General features: G+C 51.4%; 2 protein-coding genes across 7 annotated transcripts in view; one reads left to right on the plus strand and one right to left on the minus strand.

Moving 5' to 3' along the window:
• The first annotated feature begins 744 nt into the window (after positions 1–744).
• On the plus strand, positions 745–5,602 carry AVPR2 (arginine vasopressin receptor 2). Of its 6 annotated transcripts, none has more exons than XM_074203687.1 (4): positions 745–829; positions 1,805–1,886; positions 2,996–3,841; positions 4,163–5,600. In XM_074203687.1, the coding sequence occupies exons 2-4, from the start codon at positions 1,862–1,864 to the stop codon at positions 4,366–4,368; spliced, it is 1,077 nt and encodes a 358-aa protein (XP_074059788.1). In that variant the 5' UTR covers positions 745–829; positions 1,805–1,861; the 3' UTR covers positions 4,369–5,600. The 6 variants fall into 6 exon arrangements, with proteins under 6 accessions (XP_074059788.1, XP_074059787.1, XP_074059793.1 ...); XM_074203686.1 differs by lacking the exon at positions 745–829 and adding an exon at positions 1,086–1,129; XM_074203691.1 differs by lacking the exon at positions 745–829 and adding an exon at positions 2,469–2,642 and having other exon boundaries at positions 1,752–1,886.
• A 2,406-nt stretch (positions 5,603–8,008) lies between these two features.
• The window catches only part of ARHGAP4 (Rho GTPase activating protein 4), a 47,506-nt gene continuing 38,167 nt past the window's right edge, over positions 8,009–17,347 (minus strand). Inside the window, exons 7-23 of the mRNA XM_074206885.1 lie at positions 16,921–17,142; positions 15,779–15,880; positions 15,379–15,570; positions 15,209–15,293; positions 14,475–14,502; positions 13,872–13,974; positions 13,499–13,559; positions 13,258–13,335; positions 12,861–12,995; positions 12,432–12,537; positions 12,012–12,242; positions 11,654–11,727; positions 11,182–11,428; positions 10,805–10,894; positions 10,219–10,365; positions 9,992–10,085; positions 8,009–8,364 (exon numbers count right to left, since the gene is read on the minus strand). Coding sequence (XP_074062986.1) covers positions 8,170–8,364; positions 9,992–10,085; positions 10,219–10,365; positions 10,805–10,894; positions 11,182–11,428; positions 11,654–11,727; positions 12,012–12,242; positions 12,432–12,537; positions 12,861–12,995; positions 13,258–13,335; positions 13,499–13,559; positions 13,872–13,974; positions 14,475–14,502; positions 15,209–15,293; positions 15,379–15,570; positions 15,779–15,880; positions 16,921–17,142 — 2,190 coding nt within the window. The 3' untranslated portion in view covers positions 8,009–8,169. The remainder of the gene's footprint in view (positions 8,365–9,991; positions 10,086–10,218; positions 10,366–10,804; positions 10,895–11,181; positions 11,429–11,653; positions 11,728–12,011; positions 12,243–12,431; positions 12,538–12,860; positions 12,996–13,257; positions 13,336–13,498; positions 13,560–13,871; positions 13,975–14,474; positions 14,503–15,208; positions 15,294–15,378; positions 15,571–15,778; positions 15,881–16,920; positions 17,143–17,347) is intronic.

Raw genomic sequence — 17,347 nt, forward strand, 5'->3', positions numbered from 1 at the left:
AAGTGAAGGGGTTTGACAGAATCTTAGCTCATCTAGTCCAAAGAAGGAGGCTGAGGTCCAAGAGAGGTGATGTGCCTAGTAAGTCCCAGATGCCAGGTTCTCCCCATCTCCTAGACTAAAATGAAAATGTGGCCTTCCGGATTCAGTGAATGGAGAGTCCTATATTAAAGGGCCAGGCAGCACAAATCTAGGGAATAGTTATGGGTATAAATTACTAGCCTACTCTGGTGTACGCCTGACTTGGTGAGGGAAACCATCTCTCTTCTTCCTTACACCTCCTTGGCTGGGTTCCTAATTGGAGGGCTGGGGGGGGGGGCAAGGACAGAAAGGGCAGGAATGATACAGGAAAACAGGGCAGGACAGGATCCCTGGGTCCATTCTGGGAAGGCTGAAATTTTTGCCTCCCCCCCAGAAGGAAGCTAACTGACTCCCTTAGGGGAATCAACCCCACCCCAGTCAACCACGCCTTCTTCCCATCATTAACTGTGGGGTAGCCACCCCAGCTTGATGGCAATCCCAGAGATGGGGAAGAGGAGGGGACTGTCTAGTCTTCCATCCTCCTCTGTGTGTGTATGTTTGTGTATGACCATACATATCTTTGAGCAGCCCGATCTTGAGGGAGGGGGGGATGCTGGAGAAAATAGTGTCCCAGAAAGAGTCCAGCACCAGTACTAGGAGTATGGAGGGCTGCCTTCTTGCTCTGCTTTCTGCTACTAACTCAGCCAAATTGTTTCCGCAGTCTAGCCTCAGTTTCCCCATCTGAAAAACAAGGAGTTTGACTGAAATGGTCTCTGACCCCTTCCAGGGAGGGGCAATCAATGTTGGCTGGGTAGGAGCTTGATGGTGGTGGTGGTGGTGGTGGTGGTGGTAGTGGTGGTGGCAGCGGTTGGGTTGGCTCCCCCATCCCTCTCCTCTGGTGTGGGGAATCTTGGACAGGAAGTGGGTGGGGCAGGGCAGGTGTGTGTGAGCAGGTCTCAGGGCCCTCCCTCCTTGCTCACAGGGGGCCTTGCGGGGGGGGGGGGGGGGGGGGGGGGGGGGGAGCAGCCTGTGGAGGGCGGAGCTGGGTCCTGGCCTGAATGGGGAGATGGAAAGTGATTAAAGCCAGGGAGAACGAGAAGTACTGAATCAGGTGAGGAGCCTGAGGTCCCTTGTCCCTCACTATCTGCTTTGGTTCATCTCAGGGGCTGGGGGTGGGGGCTCTAGGGAGGGGTTCTGATCTTTGCCTCTGTCCTTGGGGGATTACTTTGATGCTTGCCTTCATGTCTGCATGGCTCTCTCACTGGACTTCTCAGTTTCTCTGGATCTGATCCAGATCCCAGACCTCTGCTCCCCCCAACCCTCCCCCCCCATAAATACCCAAGCTCCCTGTCCTTGGCTCTGCATTCACAGCCCTCGGCCAGATCAGGCTGAGCTGGGAAGGGGAGGGAAGGGAGAGGGGAAGGAAGGGGAGGAAAGGGAAGGAAAAGCAAGGGAGGTCTCTGGCTATAGCCCAACCAGCAGAGATCATTAAAGCGAGAACAGGCATAGACACACTCCCTTTTTCAGCCCCAGACCCTTTTCCTGAACACCCTTCAATTCCCCCCACCCCATCCCCACAGACAGCACACCCAGAGTCCCTCATCCATTTTAACTTGTTTCCACTTAGAGGGCTGGAGAGAACAGTGGGAACCCACCGGGGCCCTAGGAAGCCTGTCATCTCTCTACCCCCATTGGCACTTGCTGCCACCTGAGCTTGGGTGGCAGAGACTGGATCTGGAGGGACTTGAAGGCATTCTGAGCTCATCCAGGGCTCTCTCCCTTCCAGGTTCCCAAAGTGGAGGAGAAGGGCTAGCCACTAGGGTCCTCTCTGCACCTATCCGTCATGCTGAGAGCTTCTACAGCATCAGGTAAGGCTCCCACCACCTGGGTGGCATGGCCAAAGGGCCAAGGGCAAAGGGAGAGGGGAGGCAGTGAGGGACAGAAAGAGGAGAGGGTCTGTTTGCAGCCAGTTGGTTTGAAAGTTGGAAGGGGAAGAGAGGGGAGAGTACAGGGAGCCAGTCAAAGAGACCAAGGGCAGGCCACTACCTCACCCAACATGCCCAATGGCTTACTTCCAACCAACCAACTTTCCTAAGTTTCAGCCCTACCTAGAGTCCATTCTTTGGATCCCTCTCCTGGAAGATGGAAGCTGTCCTCTTCAAAATTTGTCAGGGGAGGGGGGTGAGGATTAAAGGTAAGGGCATAGTGTGAAGGAGAAAATTTCTGGAGATCTGGAATCTTGCCCCCATTCCATCACCTCCCCATCCTACCGCAATGCACAATGGCAAAATCCTGCCTCTTGCCCTGTCTATGCAAATTTAATTGGATGGCAGGTGAGGAATGCCCATTGGACATATGTGAAATAGGTGGGCAGGGAGACTCATGGGTTCCAGTCCCATCTCAGCTACCTCCTACCTATGTAGCCTTGGGCAAATCACTTCTCTCTGTAGGGCCTGTTTCCTCCTCTATAAAATGAAATTGGACTTAAATCCTATGAGCGGCCTTGGGCAAGATCCTTCCCCTACCTGGACCTCAGTTTCCTGTAAAAATGAGAAGACTGAACACAATAGCCTCTGAGTTCCCTTCTAGCTTTTGGGTCTAGGGTCCCATGAGCCCATAAATAGGTATGAGTCTAATCCTCCACTTTCTAACTCCCCCCTCCAATGTTAGCCTGATGATCATGGTTCCCTGACTTGACCACTATTTCTGACCCAGGGAGAGGGAAAGTATTCTCTGAAACTCCTAGTTCAGAATACATGTAGTTATTCTTAGGTGTGGGAACAGGAGAGTGAAGAAAAGAATGGCCCTCCAGGCCACCCCCATCTCTCTTAATTATTGCCCCTACTCAGCCTCACTAAGTGATCAATCCTTTTACAATGTGATTCAATGTGGGGCAAAATTGGACCAAGATTCTCATCCACCTCCCTCTTAGCAGGGTCAGAGTCCTTATTTCTCCCTATCTCTCTTCATTTCCCAGCAGCCCCTGGGCCCCATTCCAACAGCAGTCTTCCTGGCAACACCAGCAGCAGCAACAGCGAAGCACGAAACCCATGGTTGGCCCAGGCTGAAGTGGCGCTGCTGGCAGCCATGTTTGTATGTGTGACGCTGAGCAATATATTGGTGCTGGGGGCTCTGGCCCGCAGGGGCAGACGAAGCCGGTGGGCCCCTATGCATGTCTTCATTGGCCACCTGTGTCTGGCTGATCTGGCTGTGGCCCTGTTCCAGGTGCTTCCACAGCTGGCTTGGGACATCACAGACCGCTTCCAGGGTCCTGATTTTCTTTGCCGAGCCGTCAAGTATCTGCAGATGGTGGGCATGTATGCTTCCTCTTACATGATCCTGGCCATGACCCTGGACCGCCATCGAGCCATCTGCCGCCCCATGTTGGCATTCCGCCATGGTGGGGCTCGCTGGAATAGACCCATCCTGGTTGCATGGGCTCTGTCATTGATCTTTAGCCTGCCCCAACTCTTTATCTTCAGCCAACAGGAGGTAGAGGATGGTACTGGGACCCTTGACTGCTGGGCCCTCTTTATTGAGCCTTGGGGACTCCGGGCCTATGTCACTTGGATTGCCCTAATGGTGTTTGTGGCACCAGCTGCAGGCATTGCTGCCTGCCAGGTGCTCATCTTCCGAGAGATCCATGCTAGCCTCTCCCCAAGAGCAAGTGGTGTGGGGCCTAGTGAAGGGGCCCGGGTCTCAGCAGCCATGACCAAGACAGTGAGAATGACCTTGGTGATAGTGATTGTGTACGTGCTATGTTGGGCTCCCTTCTTCCTAGTGCAGCTGTGGTCGGTGTGGGATCCCCAGGCACCTCGAGAAGGTAAGTTTAGGGGTCCATATACTCAAGGCACACAAGACCACACATAAGCAGGCAGACATACAGATGGATCCAGAGGGCTGTGCTGATGGAGCCTGTCATGTCTGCCTTCACACACAATCATTATCCCCTATCAAGTCTGCTTGGGGGTGATAGGGAAGAGCCAGCCCCCTTACTTTGGCAGTCCAAACCTCTCTACCCTGCTCTGCCCCTTATCCCCTTGGCCCATAATTCCCATAGCTCTGCCATTTCTTTACCTATCCCTTATGCACTTTCCATCTCCTCCAACCCTTCCATCTTTTCTGGCTTCTGCCTTCTTCCCAGGACCACCCTTTGTGTTGCTCATGCTTCTGGCCAGTCTCAACAGCTTCACCAATCCTTGGATCTACGCCTCCTTCAGCAGCAGTGTCTCCTCTGAGCTGCGCAGCCTCTTCTGCTGCTCCCAGGCCCCAACTTTGGCCAGCCTTGGTCCCCCCGATGACTCCTGCATAACTGCCAGCTCCTCTCTCACCAAGGACACATCCTCCTGAGGTCCCAGGCAGACCATGGGGCAGTCAGCTCTCTTCCCGGAATTCAGAAAGCTCCATGCCAAGGCCAGCATCTCCCCAATGATGCCAAACTGCCTTTCCTAAGGTAAAGGGCTGACCATGTCATGCCCCTGCTCAGGAGAAGCTTCCATGGCTCCCCAGTGCCCCGCCAGCCTGGCTCCAGCCTGGATTTCTGGGCACTGCTCCCTACCCTCCCTACACATTACACAGGCTGGTGCCCATGACAAGAATATTCTCCCTCTTTACCTCTGCCTCTTGGAACCACTAGCTCCCTTCAAAGGTCCTTACTAATTCTCCCAGGTTCTGCCCCCGAATTCTCTATTTATTGTGTATATAGCCCATGTTTTCTTCATAGCGCTAGAATGTAAGTTCCTTGAGAACAGGGACAGTCCCACTTTTTTATATGTATGCTGCCTAGTGTCTGGTACCTAATAGGTGCTTAATAAATGCTTATGGATTGGATTAATTGATGGAAATTGGCAGGGAAAGGACAGGGGCTCCTGGAATTTCTGGGAATATGGGATGAGGGAAAGAGCCCTGTATGGGGAATCAGGAGTTCTGCATTCTAGTCCTGAATCTGTCTTTTGACTTGCCTGGGGCAATCACTTAGACTCAGTTTCCCCATCTGTAAAATGAAGAGGTTGGACTAAGATGCCAAGGATCCTTCAAGCTCTGACATTGATTATTGTCCTTTGGACTATGCATAGCGAACCAGACTGGGGGCAGGGGGGCACAGAGGAGAGGGGGAATATTGTCACTTCCTGTAACCCTGGGGAGGAAAGGGTACCTAAGGGGCCTTCTTGCCCAACATAGGCATAAGCCATCCATTCCCTTGTTTTTAATCCTCCCTCAATACCCAGCCTTCCACCCCCTAGTCCATGGGGGAAGGCCCCCATGTATGTATAGCCTACTCTGAGGTATTAGCTGAATAAACTCTCCACAGATCAGGACCTAACCAGGGAGTTTTCTTTCATTGGGAAAGGTAGTTTGGGTACCAGTAGATGTGGACAGACAAACATATTTGTTTGTGAGCACAGACGTTTCACTATAGATAAGGTCCTAGACATGAGACAACACAGCCCAGAGCAGGCCAAAGCTTCCATGTGTGCACATGCAGGCTTACACACACACACACACACACACACACACACACACACACACACACACACACAAACACACATAGTTTTAGATGCATACAATGTACTCATCCCTCTGTCCCGGAAGCCTGAGACAGCAGACCCACCAGGGAGGAGGAGGATAAGGGTGAAGACCTTAATAGGCCCTCTCTGGTCAGATTTTATCTGGAAGCCAGGCAGGCCCCCCCTCCCCCCCCTATCCTATTGTTCTCACCCTGTTTATAACAGCTTCAGCCTCTGCTCAAATATTTTTTCCATGACTTGGGCCTGACCCTGACGTCAAGGCCAGTGACTCCACCCCAGCCACTTTACCTGATGGTTTAAGGTTCCTGACCCCTTCCTCCTCAGCCCAGCCCCGCCCCCTTCCAGAATCCCACAGCCTACTACTGGCCTTTCCTAACTGGAATGGTCTGAGACTTGAGCAGTCGCATTCACACCTACCCACCCCAGGTCTTGAGTGAGCCTAGGCCAGGCAGGATTAGGGTAGGTAGACAAATGGCCTAACAAATTGGGCAGCTGGGAGTTAAGGCACAGAGATGGAAAGGACCTTGGAGCAAAAGGAACAGTAAGACCAACAAGTACGGAATGACAAGGCCAGGGCCCACTCCTGAGGGCTTCTACCATTTTGACTTCATCCTACAAGCAATGAAAGGTTTCTGTTCATGGGGATGACTTGGTCAGCTCTGTCCATTAGGAAGCTTGAACTGGCCAGCTTGAAGAGACAATGGAGGCAGCCAGAGCAGTTAACTTGCTATTAGACTATTAACTGAAGCTGTGTTTTCAGAAGGAGCAAGTTGATAGCCCCTCAGTTCCTAGTCAGACCACATCTAGAGGATTGAAATCGGTTCTGAGAACTGCAGTTTAAAGATAAGCATCGGATAGTATTCAAGGGAGCTAGGTGATCAGCATGGGGAAGGGCCTTGAAGGCAGGCCCCTTGAGGATCAGCTCAAAGAACTGGGCCTGTTTAACCTGGAGCTTTTTTGGCTGAGGGGCAGGGCACTCTTCAAACTTCTAGACTGCTATCTTGTAACCAATTAGAAGTGTTCTATCGGGCCCCAAGGGAAAGAACTAGCATTGGGAGGTGGTGGTTTCCTGTATACCTTGGGTTAGCTGTGATTATTTACTGGGGACATGCTTGGTTAGATGGAGCTTGAATCAGATTGTCCTCTTAACTCCCAGCTCTTGAGATTTTGAGAGGCAGGAAGTGGAGAGAAGCTGTGACACTAATCCCAACGAACTATGATGATGTAATCACAAATGTGAGAAACACTGGAGGAACTGAATCTACAGGATTTGGTATTGATGGCATTTTTGCCTGATTCTAACAATCTTTGCCCCTTGATTCATCTCCCATATTGGGGGTCCCCTCCCAGAATTCACTCCCCAAAGGCCTTGCCCCCTGCTGTGATCTCTCAGGGCTGGAATCACCCCACCAGCTCTAGAGAAAGCAGTCAAAACTATACACTTTAGGTTGTTGAACAGCCCTGCTGTGGGGTGCTTCAATTTAACTTGCTTCCAAGGGATTCCCATCTTTCTATTCCTGGTCTCCCTAATGCCCTCCCTGCCACCCACTATATGGCATCAGCTATCCCACCAGCCCTTTGGTACCCACCAATCTTCCCCATACCACTCCACCTATCTAGTAATGTCTGCTTCCCATACATACTGCTACAGATGTGGTGGGATGGAGGGGAGAACAGGGCAATGCCCTTTTCCTGCATTTCTGGAACCCTTTGCTCTTTTCTGGTACCCTTTCTACTTGGCTACCACCTCCCTGGTAGAGTTCCTTTACCTGAATCAAGCAGCTCTTCCTAGGTGGCTAAGTAATTAAGCCTGGAATCAGGAACAGAGATCCAATTGACTTCAGGACACTGGAATCCTGGGAAAGTCACTTAACCTCAGCCTGCTTGTTTCTAAAGTGGGGATCATAGCAGTTATCTCCCTCCCAGGGTCACTGTGATTCTCCAGTGATATTAAAGCATTATGAATGCTAATGGTATTCCTGATACTAATCATTAGTCTGCAGCTTCCAGCTGATGGTCCAATGGATAGAGAACTGGGCCTTAAATCAGGAAGGAGAGTTCCAATCCAACTTCCCTAAAGCTATGGGACCCTAAGCAAGGCACTTGTCTGTTTCCTGAACTGTAAAATGGGGGAAATGACAGCCATCTACCTCCCAAGGTTGAGAGGATCAAATAGATATTTGTAAAGTGCTTAGCCCAGTATCTGGTACCTAATAGGAAATGCTTACTTTCTCCTCATCTTCCCCCGCCCCATGCTAATGAAATAATTCCTCCTTTGCTTTGGTCTTGGTTGGGAGCCAAGATGTGTCTTGTGGGGGTCAGATGCACAAGATTGTTATGGGGACCAAGTGAGACATGTGCCAATTGAAAATCACTAGAGATGTGACCTGCTCTTGGTCAGGGGAATGGAAGCTTCAATCTGCCTTCTAATGAAGCTGTCAAATTTCTCTTGCTATAACAGCTCAGCCAAACCTTGCATTTTATTCAGGTTTCTCAGGAAAAGAAAAGGGGAAGGGGAAGAGAAGAAAGGTTTGGAAGCAAGGTACATGAAGAACATAGGTAAGGCCCCATACATCTGTGAATGAACAGTTGCATGCAGAATGGTTGGCAGAGGAGCTCCAGGTTAGTCCTGGCCCCTAGAACCTTGGTAAAAAGCCTTGTTCTTCCCAGTTCGACTGGATCCCATGTGCCACTTGCTGTGTGTAGCGGAGGAGGCTGCCTCAGGGAAGCTCAAGAGGATATCGGCGTTCTTTACCTGCCAATTATTGGCTCTTCCCAAAAGCTCCTTAAAGACACATTCCATCCTCTGGGCCACATTCTGGGGAAGGCATAGGGGGAAGGGAGGGGGTGGTCAGTCATTGAGGACAAAGAGAAGGGTGCCATAAGGATGAGGGCTCCTTTTCCTTCCATCTGCCCCCCCCCAGTGTCTGAGGAAGCAATGGGCTCCTTGTCAATGCCCTCTTATCTTAAGCCCATCATGTGAGCAGTTAGTTCCCTTTTTCTCCTCCTTCTTCCTGTCTAGCTATATCTTCAACACATGAGATAATTCTGTCCCCAACTCTCTGCTCTTTCAGGGATAGCGGCCTGTGGGCCCTTTCAAAGAGCTATCTAGGTTCACTGCCTCCATTTCACTCCCCACCACCCTGAAGTCTGGCCTTGGCCCCCACCCATCTCAGAAGTCCCTGGTAACCCCCAGATGCCCTAGAAACTCTCCCTCTTTGATTTTGGGGAAACACTCTCCTTCCACTCCTGCCTCCTTCCTTGGTAACTGACTCTTTGGAGGATTCTTCCTTCCTGGAGGCACAACCCCTTCCCCACATGCTTCCCTTTTCTTCTTGAGCAGTCTCATCTACTGCCATAGCTTAGGGTGATCACAGTCCTAGGAACGAGGCTCCAGGACATCTCCAGCCCTAATGTGAGCCCTAAACAAGCTTATCCCATCCCTAAGTGAATCAGCTAGTCATCCTCCCCTCCATCCCCCACCCCAAACCTTCTCTTTCTTCTAATTCCCTGATTGTTAATGGCACTGCAATCTTCCCATTAGCCCAGGCTTATAACCTGAGTCATCTTTGGCTCTTTTCCCACCCTACCCCCCTCTTCCCCAATCACATCCCGTCAATATCTCATGTATCCATCTCCACTATGGGCCATTACCCTAGTCCAGAGACTCATCATCTCCCCATTGGCCCAGAGCCATAGACTTCTAATGGGTCTCTCTCTGCCCCATCAAGTCTCCACTCTAATCTATCCCCCATAAGCTGCCAAAGTGATTTTCCTAAAGTCCAGGTCTGGCCATGTCACTTTTTGGCTCCAGAAACTCCAGGATGAGATAATGACACCTTCAGCCCATCAGTGGGAGAGCCCCCACCACCCTAAATCAGCTTCCCTCTCCAGCCCTCTGTCCTCTACCTCTATCCTAGCCAAGTCAATCTCCACACATTCTACCATTTGCTCCCTTACCCTGAAACATCCCTGTCCCTCTCCAATTTCCTACTCTTTCTTCAAGGTTCAATTCAAGTGGCAACCCCCCACCCCAAAAGATTTTCCTGACCATCCTGAAGGGCTATTTCTTCCTGCCTAAGCACTGTGTTCTATAGCCCAGCCCTTTGCACCATGTTGCTACTTCTCTTTGCTTGAGGGTGAGGTCAATGACCCCAGCCAGACTTCAAACTCCTCAGGGACAGGTCTTGAGTATCATTTTGCCTATGACCCCCCCCCCCACCTTCCTCCCCAGCACTCCCCAGGACAAGCAATCAGTGGAGACATGTTCTGCAGAATGGAAGAGGAAAATTCAGGGAGAAAAGAAAGGAGCCAAGGAGAAGAAGAAAAAGGGGGGAAAGCAGGGGCGTATCCAAAGGGAGAGCAAGAGAAGACACAGGATGAAAGGAAAGCCTATTTCAGATCACAGAGAACAACCCTCCCTCCCTGCACCCAGGCTGGTTTACCTTGTCAATCTCCAATCTCCTGTCAACAATGGCTGAGGAGCGCCAATTGTTCCCAGAGGGACCTGGCATCTCCATTGTGTTGCGACGCTCTGGTCTGAAATGCAAAGTGGAGGGGGTGGGCAGAGACAGTCACCCAGGGGCTACCCAACATGATACCAAAAGGAAAGTGTGAGCTTGTCTTTCTCCCTCTGACTCCCCCCCCTGAAGTTTCTGTCCCGCTGGCAGACCTTTCACTAGATATCACTGCTCGGCTAGTTGATGGCAAGTTCAAATAGTGGGTAGAATCCAGAAAAGAAGTCAATTTGCTAGCTAGGCTGCTCCCGCTAGCTTGGGGGCGGATCTTGGCATAGGCACCTTCTGAATTTGTGCGCTTCCTGGAAGGGAATAGAGGGAGTGCCCAGGTGAGAGTCTGTTGATAACCCTTGCCCCCTTTCTCCAAGAGGCCTTTCCACCCTGCTGTCCCCAAATCTTTCTAAGATCTGATTCCCTCCCCAACCTGATAACCAGGACTCTGGTTAGTCTGTTTTCCATAGAATTCCCATAGAATCCTCCAATTCCAAGGTTGAAGGTTTCTTGGAAGCCTGAGGATTAAAGCTACTTATTTCACAGTTGAGGAAATGGAGGCTCAAAGGAGGGACAGGACTCTCTTCAAGTTCACCCAGCTAATTAGTTGACTCCTACCCTGGGTCTTTTCTATCACACCTGGTGAAAAGAAGCCTGGATGTGGTGAGAGATCTAGTCATCACACTGTCCAGTGAGCCTGGGGGGCGGGGTGGGGATAGAGACATACCCCTGCCTCTTCCCTTCACTCACCGAGTCACAGGCTCCACTGGGAGGACCTCAGATTTGGAGACTGATTCACCTTCTCCCTGTCCCTCCTGTAAAACCATTTGATTCTCTGGCCTAGGGACACAAAAGGGATGGTTGTAAGGAGGATTCAGTCCCCCAAAAAAGCTAGGCCCCAAGAAAGGGAGTGATGTGGAGATGGGGAAGGGACCCAAGGGAAGAAGGGGTTGAATGGACTCAGTCATTACTTGGTTCCAATCAATGGGGTCATCTCTCAAAGTTAGTCTGGGAGGCAGCAGCTGGTAGAGCAGGCAGGCTCCGGGGTTCCAAAATCAGCAGTAAGGCTGGGGGCCCACCCCAGTTGCCAGAGCCTCCCCCAACTGCTCAGTGTTGATCTCACTCACCTATCAGCCACCTTGACATACTTGTGAGGGATGAGCCCCAGGGTACCTGCCCGCTCCCCTCTCCACCACTCTCCTGAAGCTCGGGAGTGCAACCACAGTAAATCCCCACGTTGGAAACTGAGTTCCTGGGGTGTCTGGCCCACATAGTCAAAGCAAGCCACAGCCTCCATAGATCCCTCAAAGTCAGGGGCTGGGGCAGGACTCTCTGGCAGTAATCCAAAGTTCTCTGGAGGTAGAACAGGAATCTCTGTTGGAAGAAGATGGGACACTCTGAGAGAAAATCAGAGAGAGAGAGAGACAGACAGACAGACAGAGACAGAGAGTGTGCATGTATTGGGGGGACTGAGGGGGGTAGATGACACTCCAGAGAAGACTATGGATAAAGCATGTCACACTGTGGGAAACAGGGGCCTATCTGGGGACCATCTCTTGGGGCTCTGAAGGGAAGAGGACACGGGGCCCACTGTTTCACCCTCTTTATTGGTCGATGTTTCCACAGGCACATCCTGTTCGCTCTCTTCTGCTGCAGCATCCAGTTGAGTATCCCTGAGGCCAAGATCAGAAGGTCAGAACCAAGACATAATGAGGGGGGTATTCCTGCCCCCTCTAGCTAAGTCTGCATGACGATGAGGTGTGTAGATATGTAGATAGACCCAGAAGTGTCTCTACAAGTGGGTAGAGCTGTACTGGTTATCAGTGGACATCCTGGGGGTGGAGGTGATCTTATATTCCAGCCCCTGGAGATCACCATGGTATAACCCTTTTCTCCCCAGGTTTTCTGACAAAGGGGGCAGGGATGAGGCTGTGGACACAACATTTCTCAGATTTACCCAAAATCATCATGTGGTGGAGTCATGCACTTTTCATACAGGGGTCCTGGCAATATGGCAGGTGTTGGGAAGACCAATTCAGGGTGCAGAATGAGTGTCTGGACGAGCTGGTTTACTCGGCCTTGCACCGCCACGGGGTCTTGCTCAGGAGGAACCACTACCAGTGTGGGCCCAAAGCATACTGCCAGGTTGTAGGGATCCATCATGTTTTCGTCACTATACTGGGCCAAGCTGAGTACCAGGAAAACAAATAAACAATAAAAACAAACATAACAAAACATGGATGGATGCTCACCATTGGGAAAGCCCCAAGCAGACTCTCCCCACCATCCCTGTTCCACTGACTCAGAAGAGATGACCCTAAGAGGTGTTGCTGACTCTGGACAGTGCCCCAGATGAGAGTTGGGGGATGCTACTCACTGATTGAGGAAAGTGAAGAGATAACGGAGGACTACCAACACTGGCGCTGGCAGGCGACTCAGGATGTTCTTCACATACTCTGCCCTCTGATCAGGGCTTTCCAGATCTGCAGATTCCAAAACCCCAGCCCAAGTGCTTCATTAATTACACTGCCCCCTCTCCCCTGCCCCCAACCCCAGCCCAATATGTACCCCCCTAAACCCAGCTCATACCCACAGCCTTAGCACCTGCCCCCAGTCTCATCCCTAGCCCTTGCCCTCCAAAGTCTGTACCATCAGTCCCTGCCACCCCCCAGCCCAGCCCATGTCCCCATGTCTCTCTGGAGAACCTAGTCCCTCATCCCAGCTGCCTAATTACTTAGCCTGCCCCCTCTCCCAGGCACCTTTTTTTCTCCTTCCCTCCCTAGCCTGGTCCCTTTGCCTCACTCACCCACAGCAGCCAACATTTCCCCAAACAGCTTTGATGGGAAAAGTGGTGTCTCCAGGCCACGGAAATAGAGCTTCAGGACTCCAGCCACAGAGTCCAGGTCATGGACTGAGTAGCCCTCCACCAGAGGGTCCTCACCTGGGCACAAATTTAGGGTTTTGGGGTTTTTTTTAGGTTTTTTTTGCAAGGCAAATGGGGTTAAGTGGCTTGCCCAAGGCCGCACAGCTAGGTAATTATTAAGTGTCTGAGGCCACATTTGAACTCAGGTCCTCCTGACTATAGGGCCAGTGCTCTATCCACTATACCACCTAGCCGCCCTCACAAATTTAGGGTTGACCAGGATGCCTGGCCCCAGCCCCAGCCCCCAGGGCCAGCCCTGCTTCCTCACCTCCCCACTCACCTCTCTCAAAGGCATTTCGGATTTCTGTAACTTTGACCTGAGCTCCAGGGATTCGGAAAATACCCTCATGCTGGAGACCTGGAGGCAGGCAGGAGGAGGAGATGCTGGGTGTGGGAAACATCCCCCATTCCCCCCCAGTCTCCAGGGCCTCCTAGCAGGCTGTCCTGAGGGGGGCAGGGTCTGCCTAGAGAGGCCAGCCAAGGGGTGGGCAGGCAGGCAGGGAGTCAAGGCCAGGCCTTACCATGCAGGTTGATGAAGCGGATGCAGCTTTCCACTACCAGGGGAACAGCTTGACCTGAACTCTGCAGGTGAGAAGAGAGAGAGGAACCAGGGGCCTAATGGGACAGGGTCTCTCCCCTATCCTGGGTGGGGACTGATAAGAACAGTCTGTAATGGGCCCCAGAGATGGAAGGGTGTGGACACACACACACACACACACACACACACACACACACACACACACATCCTGGGTCATTTCAATCATTCCCATTGCTTGCACCTACACAGAGGCCTTTGGAGGCCTTAGCCCTTCCCAAAGGCCCCTGGGCCTGACTCCTAGTCAGAAGAAAGATGTGGGAGTCTCCCTGCCTGGTAAGGGGTAGGATAACTGGTACCTGGATAAATTTTTCCATATCTCCTGAGAAGAGTTTGTAGTTGTACTGGGAGGAAGGGCGAGGGCGCCGATTCCTTTGGGATCTAGTCATAGCACAGCGGGCCCTGAAATAAATATGGAGGAGAGTGACAGGGTCAAAGGGGAGATAAGCTGAGGGACTACCTGGAGGAACTGTGTCTCCCCCCCCCCCCCCCTTGGAGCTCAAAGCCTCTAAAAGGGAAAGTTGACTATGATGTCCAGGGGTTCTGGAGAACTTCTGCCAGGTGTAGCTGACACAGAATTTTACAGGTAGGAAAACTGAAGAAGCCTAAGAAAATGGTGTGATTCAAGGTCAGGCAGAGCCAGACATAGTACTAGAATTCTTGTAATAGGAAGCTCAGATCTCGTCTTTAGAGGCAGTGTGGATAGTGTGAAGACTTCTGGCTTGGGAGTCAGAGGACCTAAATTTGAATCTGGATTTTGCCACTTATTTGACACTTTGAGGTCTTGAGCCTCAAATTCCTCATCTGCAAAATGAAGTTTTTGAACCAGATGTTCTCTAAGATCCCTTGTGGTTTTCAATTTAGGATTCCCTTGTTAGCATAAACCGGGGGATTCCTCTTACCGAGATCCATCATAATCTTCCTTATAGCCTGTGAGGACAAGAGAAAATCAACTTAGCACTGAGTATCCTCTGTGCCTCAGTTTCTTCAGGAGGATACACTGAGCCCAAAAGATTAAGATGGGGAATATTTGGGGTGGATATGATTCCAGGTGGATGTCATCCTGGAGCAATCACTAAAAGTATGTGTATGGGGGGACAGAAATGGGTCTGGGTGGGGAGGGGACAGGGAATAGGCTGTGCCAGGATTGGGGATAGGGGATAGAGGGTATGGACTGGACTAGGGGGTATGGGTTGACTGGGACTGGGGTGGGGGACTGGGGAGCAGGGCCTGAGAAGTAGACACTAGAGTGGGGGGGGGGACAGACTACAGTTGGAAGCTGGGGCATAAGGGCTGGGGACTACAAGCTGAGCTGGGGTCAGGAGCCAAAAAGTATGGGTTGGGGGGGGGTAGGAACTGTGGTTGGGAGGGGCAGGAATTGGGGGTTAAGGCTGGGCCTAGGAGGCAGAGGCTGGGAAATGTGGTTTGGACTAGAGGGTATGGGAAGGCCTGGGGGGTCAGAGACTGGGCCTAGGAGGCAGGAACTGAGGATTATGGGTTAAATTGGGAGGCAGGGCTGGGGAGCAGGGACTAGGGTTGGGGGGCAGGGACTAGGGTTGGAGGATGGGTCTGGGGAGCAAGAGATGGAGGTTATGGGCTGGGCTTGGGAGCTGGGTGGGGGGGGGGGCCAGCCCACCTCTCTGAATGGCCTCCTGTAGTTTCTCATGTTTTGCTTGCAGCTTGGTGACAATGCTTCTGCAGCTCAAATATTCTTGTAGTTTCTATGGGGGCCAAAGGATGGAAGAGTTAGTGTCATAGCCTGTGACCCTGCCAGCCCCAGAGCCCCAGCCACTCGAGGTTCCTCACCAGGATATAGAATGTCTCTGTCTCCTGCTGCTGGCCACGTCTCCGTGCCAACTGCCGGCAGCAAAGATCAGAGCCTGTGGGCTTCAGTGACTCAGTGGATAGACTGGCCTGGAAGGCATCTAATACATCTCCATCATCTGCAGTGGCCTGATCCAGCAGGGACTGCAGGCTTGCTTTCAGGGTCTTGTTAACCTGAGGATAGGAAGAGAAGAAAACAGTTCTGAGGGCCTCATTGGGGTGGAGGGAAGGGGAAGAGATGAGGAAGGGGAGGGAGAGAAACAGAGGGACAGAGGGATAAAGACAGAGAGCCTGGAGGGGTTGGTGCCCTGTGGGGCAGTGGGAGGGGAGGGGTTCTGGCTCCATCCCTTTCCATCAAGCACCAAGTCACTGAGCTGCCTACCTCCCCAGTTTCAATGTTTTGCTGATCCAGACGGGCTTGGATATTTTTGGCTCGGGGAAGGATTTCATCCTCCAGGTCTGCGGGCACCTGGACTTCAGACACCTGCAAGGTTAGAGGTGAGACAAGAGGAAACAGAACTAGTCAGAAATCCATCAAACCAGGCCATGAAGAGAGGGGAATGGGACTTGTTTTGTATCCTGTTTGAAAAGCTACATTATTCATTGGCTGCATTCACAAGGCTGTGGTTCTAATCAGATCTCTATGAGATTACCACTCCTATCAGCGACTAATGGGAAACCCAGGGGAAAATAAGAAAGATACCTAATAAGTGACTTTTCTTTGGGGCATAGAGGAGAAATTAAATACCAGATAAAAAATAAGGCAGGTAAAAAATAGGAGAGACAGAGAAAAGGGCAAAGGGGGTAGGACTAGGACTGGAGGCAGGGACTAGGGATTATGGACTAAACTGCAAATGCCCACCCATCTGTCCACCCATTAGAGGTCACCCTATCTTACTGCCTAGGGTTACAGGCTTAACAGCTGCTCATTTCCCAAGAATGACCAGAACAACCATGATCGGCAGCTCCCCATCTGCTCTCAATCATAAACCTTTAAAGGTTTCCTCAGAATGATAGAAGGGACAGTTATTTTTTGATAAAAGCACATTCAGTACTTGGGCCAAAGGTTCTGCCAGGGCTGCCTATTTTGAGAATGCAGTTCCAAAGGATTTGTGTAATATTTGTCTGAATTGATAAAGAAATCTACATATTTGAGAGAGAAGATGGGGTATATTCACTATCAAATTTAATTGGACTTGGGAAAACAACCAAGTGTGGACTCCATGAAGGGTAGTTAGTGACAGTGGCTTACTACCTCCATCTGGTGGTAATATTTCCAAAGCGCAAGGAGCCCATTATCAAAGCAGAGACCAGTATGGCCCAACAAGGACCTTGGGGTAGCATCTTAGAACCCTCAGCACTGAAAGTAACTTTTAATATCCCTGCATTTGACTGATGGGGAAGTTGAGGCTTATATGCTAATTTCCCCTCTTTCTCTCTCTCTGGATCACTAGTATGCGGGGGGGGGGGGGGCATTTGGACTCTTCCTAGAGGGTCAGAGATGGGGACAAGAGTTCTCTTTACCTCATCTCCTTCATAGGGTTGGTATTCAAATCGGAGAGGTGGACAGAAGGCAGAGGCATGAAGCTCCAACACCTTGCTTTTGTCTCCTTCAGGATCTAGGGTGCCCAAAGCTACATCCAGTTTGCTCAGGCTCTGATCAGTGGGGGTCTTGGCCCGGGTCACAGCTGATGTGTAGCCACGAAGAACCTTGCTCAGAGCCAGGTGGAATCCCAGACCATTACACTACAGGAGTTAGAAAAACCAAAGGGTCTCTCAGCAAGCTGGTCCCCAAACCAGGGCCTCCTGGGCCACATGCCCACCTCCATGATGGTGGCTCAGCCCAGTCCACCTAGGCCCTCACACCTACATCCATAATGGCAGCTCAGCCCACCCTCCCTTAGCCTATATACCCACAGCCATGATGGCAGCCTGGCTCACCCACCCCGGG

This window comes from Macrotis lagotis, chromosome X (assembly GCF_037893015.1).
Source record: "Macrotis lagotis isolate mMagLag1 chromosome X, bilby.v1.9.chrom.fasta, whole genome shotgun sequence".
Lineage (NCBI taxonomy): Eukaryota > Metazoa > Chordata > Mammalia > Peramelemorphia > Peramelidae > Macrotis > Macrotis lagotis.